This window comes from Notolepis coatsorum (genome assembly GCF_963971535.1).
Source record: "Notolepis coatsorum genome assembly, contig: SCAFFOLD_1467, whole genome shotgun sequence".
Taxonomy (NCBI): Eukaryota; Metazoa; Chordata; class Actinopteri; order Aulopiformes; family Paralepididae; genus Notolepis; species Notolepis coatsorum.
The window spans coordinates 37,501-41,970 of record NW_028170115.1 but is presented as its reverse complement, the minus strand read 5'-3'; the positions used below and the strand labels follow the sequence as shown (position 1 = coordinate 41,970).

Genomic DNA, 4,470 nt, shown 5'->3' with positions numbered 1-4,470 from the left:
TCTAGAACCCAGCTCAGTGTATCTCCTCTTCTAGAACCCAGCTCAGTGTCTTGTAGGGCTGTCACATTCTTTTCGAATTTCGATAAAAACACGAGATTCGAACTTGAAGGGAGAAATTCAAATTTGATTATAACTTTTTGTATTATTATTATAATATTATATTATACGGTCAGGTCATATAGGTGAGACTGTGCTGAAAAGAATGATACCAAACATACCATGGTAAAAAAAAGTAGCCAAAACGTTGATAATAGCTTAGACTTTTTTTAGGTTTCGTTTTTCTTTTTTTACACTGAAATTTGAATTTGAAACTTGTCTACAATTCTGCAACAAATTTCGAATTAGATTTAGTGACAGCCCTGGTGTCTTGTGTCTGTCTTCCTCCTCTAGAACCCAGCTCCCACTACGTCATCTCCCTGAAGGCCTTCAACAACGCCGGAGAGGGGGTGCCGCTGTACGAGAGCGCCGTCACACGCTCCCTCACAGGTACCGTGACCTCTGTGTGTGTGTGTGTGTGTGTGTGTGTGTGTGTGTGTGTGTGTGTGTGTGTGTGTGTGTGTGTGTGTGTGTGTGTGTGTGTGTGTGTGTGTGTGTGTGTGTGTGTGTGTGTGTGTGTGTGTGTGTGTGTATGTGCATGCGTGTGCGTGCGTGTGCGTGTGTGTGTGTGTGTGTCTCTCTCTGATGACAAGCATCAACGCTTTATGACGAGTTCAAGTCAGAGAGGAAGATACTTGCCACACTGGAAGTAGAGCTACATGTACAGATGCAGCTCTTAGTGGCCGCCGTGTCACTGCCAGGTTAACGGTATATTCAACCAGTAGGTGGCGCTCGAGTTACACCGGTGATTATATCCATCCGACGGCCCGTGGGCACAATTCAGCTCGATTAAAGCTGGCGATTACTGCTGTCGGGCCATTGACTTAATTTAATTAATTTGTCTGTTACTCGAGAGGTATACAAAAAAACTCAGTGAAATGATTTACAGTGCTGTGAGTTTTGTATTGTACAGACACGCTCCGAACTAAACTAAACTCAATGATACAATACAGTACGAGCGCTCACGCCGCTTGCTAGTCCACTCCTTTTGCTTTTTCACTGCCGCACCACCAAACGGTTAACCCTTTCACTGCCACACAACAGAAGGTTAACCCTTTACTATCACACTACAGATGGTTTGATAGTAAAGGGTTAACCGTCTGTAGTGTGGCAGTGAAAGGGTTAAAAGTGAGAGGCCCTGTTCACAGTGAGGGTGTGGATGCGTCCCAGGGGGGTAAACACAGCTGCTGCTGCTCTGACATCACGTGTGCAGGGGGACGGGACACTGTGTCATCCTGGATAAGAGAGACGTGGCCTGTTGCCAGGATCTCAGATAAAAACACAATAATCAAAAACTCCAAAGGTAAACAATATTATACAAAACATGACAGCATCCTGTGTGTCTTCTGCTGAAAATGTGACACGGCGTAAAGCCATGATCAAGCCGTTGCCGCGTGTGACGGATGTGAGAGTATTGTGATAGTATCGGTTTGGGCCACAGCAGGATTACAGTAATCTGATTATCAAATCATGGTAACTATACAGTAATCCGATTATCACATCCAGGTAACTGGTCTGTAATCTGATTATCAAACCAAGGTAACTATAATGTAATCTGATTATCAAATCATGGTAACTGTAATCTGATTATCAAACCAAGGTAACTATAATGCAATCTGATTATCAAATCATGGTAACTGTAATCTGATTATCAAACCAAGGTAACTATAATGTAATCTGATTATCAAATCATGGTAACTGTAATCTGATTATCAAACCAAGGTAACTATAATGCAATCTGATTATCAAATCATGGTAACTGTAATCTGATTATCAAACCAAGGTAACTATAATGTAATCTGATTATCAAATCATGGTAACTGTAATCTGATTATCAAACCAAGGTAACTATAATGCAATCTGATTATCAAATCATGGTAACTGTAATCTGATTATCAAACCAAGGTAACTATAATGCAATCTGATTATCAAATCATGGTAACTGTAATCTGATTATCAAACCAAGGTAACTATAATGCAATCTGATTATCAAATCATGGTAACTGTAATCTGATTATCAAACCAAGGTAACTATAATGCAATCTGATTATCAAATCATGGTAACTGTAATCTGATTATCAAACCAAGGTAACTATAATGCAATCTGATTATCAAATCATGGTAACTGTAATCTGATTATCAAACCAAGGTAACTATAATGCAATCTGATTATCAAATCATGGTAACTGTAATCTGATTATCAAACCAAGGTAACTATAATGTAATCTGATTATCAAATCATGGTAACTGTAATCTGATTATCAAACCAAGGTAACTATAATGCAATCTGATTATCAAATCATGGTAACTGTAATCTGATTATCAAACCAAGGTAACTATAATGCAATCTGATTATCAAATCATGGTAACTGTAATCTGATTATCAAACCAAGGTAACTATAATGTAATCTGATTATCAAATCAGTCTCACTGTAATCTGATTAACAAATCATGGTAACTGTAATCTGAATATCAAATCATGGTAACTATACAGTAATCGGATTAACAAATCTGGGTAACTGTAATCTGATTATCGAATCATGGCAACTATACAGTAAGGAGATTATCAAATTGTGATAACTGTACTACTGGTACTGAAATAACGTTATATATTTCGCTACACCGTCCTCACTAGCCCTCTAGCTACTCGTTCACAGCCTTGTAAAAAGTGAACATTTCCAAGTTTGAACTCCTACATCTTCTCCTGCTCACGGGGAACTCTGTGTTGTAGTTGGGGGGAAGGAGGGGGTGGTGGCAGCACCCCAGACACGATCCCACATTAATAAACATGAGAGCAGCAGAGCACCACAGTGACTGATGCATAATGTATATACATGCATGTCACTCAAAAAACATGACAGCATTGTTTTAACTGATGAGATGTTATTCTGACTCTGTGCTGGATGTGATTCTCTCTGTAAAAAAACCAATGCATGGTAAGGATGTGGAAGGCAGTCTAGCCCTGTTTAGCCTGCACTACTGATCCAGGACCAGATAAACCAACTATAGACATGTAATGGACTTTAATAATAATAACTGGACTTTGAAGAAGTCTTTATTCGGCATGGAGTGGAACACACGCACATGCTATTTTTGTTGGGTCGCCGATGCACTTGACCCATCCCGTTGTTCCCGCCCCGGGGACCAATCCAAGTGCTCCTGTCCGTCTTCGTCAGGGAACGCGACAGCGTTAGCGATCTGTTGTGCATGTTTTTCAATTGGGTTTATCTTATCGGGGGGGAAACCCTTGCGAGCACGGGGGGAGAACATGCAAACTCCACACAGAAAGGCCCGGGAGATACCCCACCTGGGTTACCGGGCAACGCGGAAACCTGGACCCCAAGCGGGGATCGAACCCTGGACCTTCTAGCTGTGAGGCGGCAGTGTTAACCACTACAGCACCGTGCCACTAGGGGGAGACAGTGTTAACCACTACAGCACCGTGCCACCCACTGTACTACTGATCCAGGACTGTGAGGTGAACCAACATAGTCCTGTTTAGCCCTGTACTACTGATCCAGGACTGTATGGTGAACCAACATAGTCCTGTTTAGCCCTGTACTACTGATCCAGAAAGAGAGATGGGGAGAGAGGGAGGGAGGAGAGAGGAGGGGGAGAGAAAGAGGGAGAGAGGCAGGGAGGGGGAGAGAGAGACAGCTAGATATAGAGTGATAAATAGATTGATGAGGGAGAGGGGAAGATTGATGTGTGAGCGACAGAGAAAGAAAGATTGATGAGAGAGAAATGTTGATGGAGAGATAGAGGGAGAGAGAGAGAGAGAGAGAGAGAAAGAGAGACTGCTGTGAGACAGAGAGAGAGGGAGAGAGAGATATATAAAGATAGATTGATGAGAGAGACACAGAGAGAGGGAGGGAAAGAGAGGGAGAGAGGGTGGGAAAAAGAGAGAAAGAGAGAGGTAGAGGGAGAGAGGGGTATTAAACCCTATATTAACCCTTTCACTACCACACTACCAAATGGTTAACCCTTTCACTGCGACAATACAGAAGGTTAACCCTTTCACTGACACACAACAAAGGGTTAACCCTTTCACTACCACACTACAGAAGGTTAACTATTTCACTACCACACTACAGCAGGTTAACCCTTTCACTACCACACTGCAGACGGCTGTTAACCTTCTGTAGTGTGGTAGTGAAAGGGTTAAAAAACATTAAAAGCCTCCCCTGAATCTGATAATTATTTTTATTTGTATAGAATAGATAGAATAGAATAGATTCCATCGTGCATCACGTCAGAGGAAGTCCCGCCAAGCCCAATCACCCGTCTGTAGCATCTGAAGTACAAAGAGCATGTAGCTTCATTTCTCACAAAGTCTGTTTATCTGTGACCTATATACCTACACTATATATGTGT

The 4,470-nt window shown here is 41.9% G+C and overlaps 1 protein-coding gene across 1 annotated transcript in view; it reads left to right on the top strand.

Annotated features, from left to right (window-relative positions):
- Positions 1 to 390: 390 nt before the first annotated feature.
- LOC311248605 (netrin receptor DCC-like) overlaps positions 391 to 4,470 on the top strand; it is a gene marked incomplete at both ends in the record, with an annotated part of 40,187 nt that continues 36,107 nt past the window's right edge. Inside the window, one exon of the mRNA XM_084339461.1 lies at positions 391 to 486. Within this exon, the coding sequence (XP_084195587.1) occupies positions 391 to 486 (96 nt within the window). The remainder of the gene's footprint in view (positions 487 to 4,470) is intronic.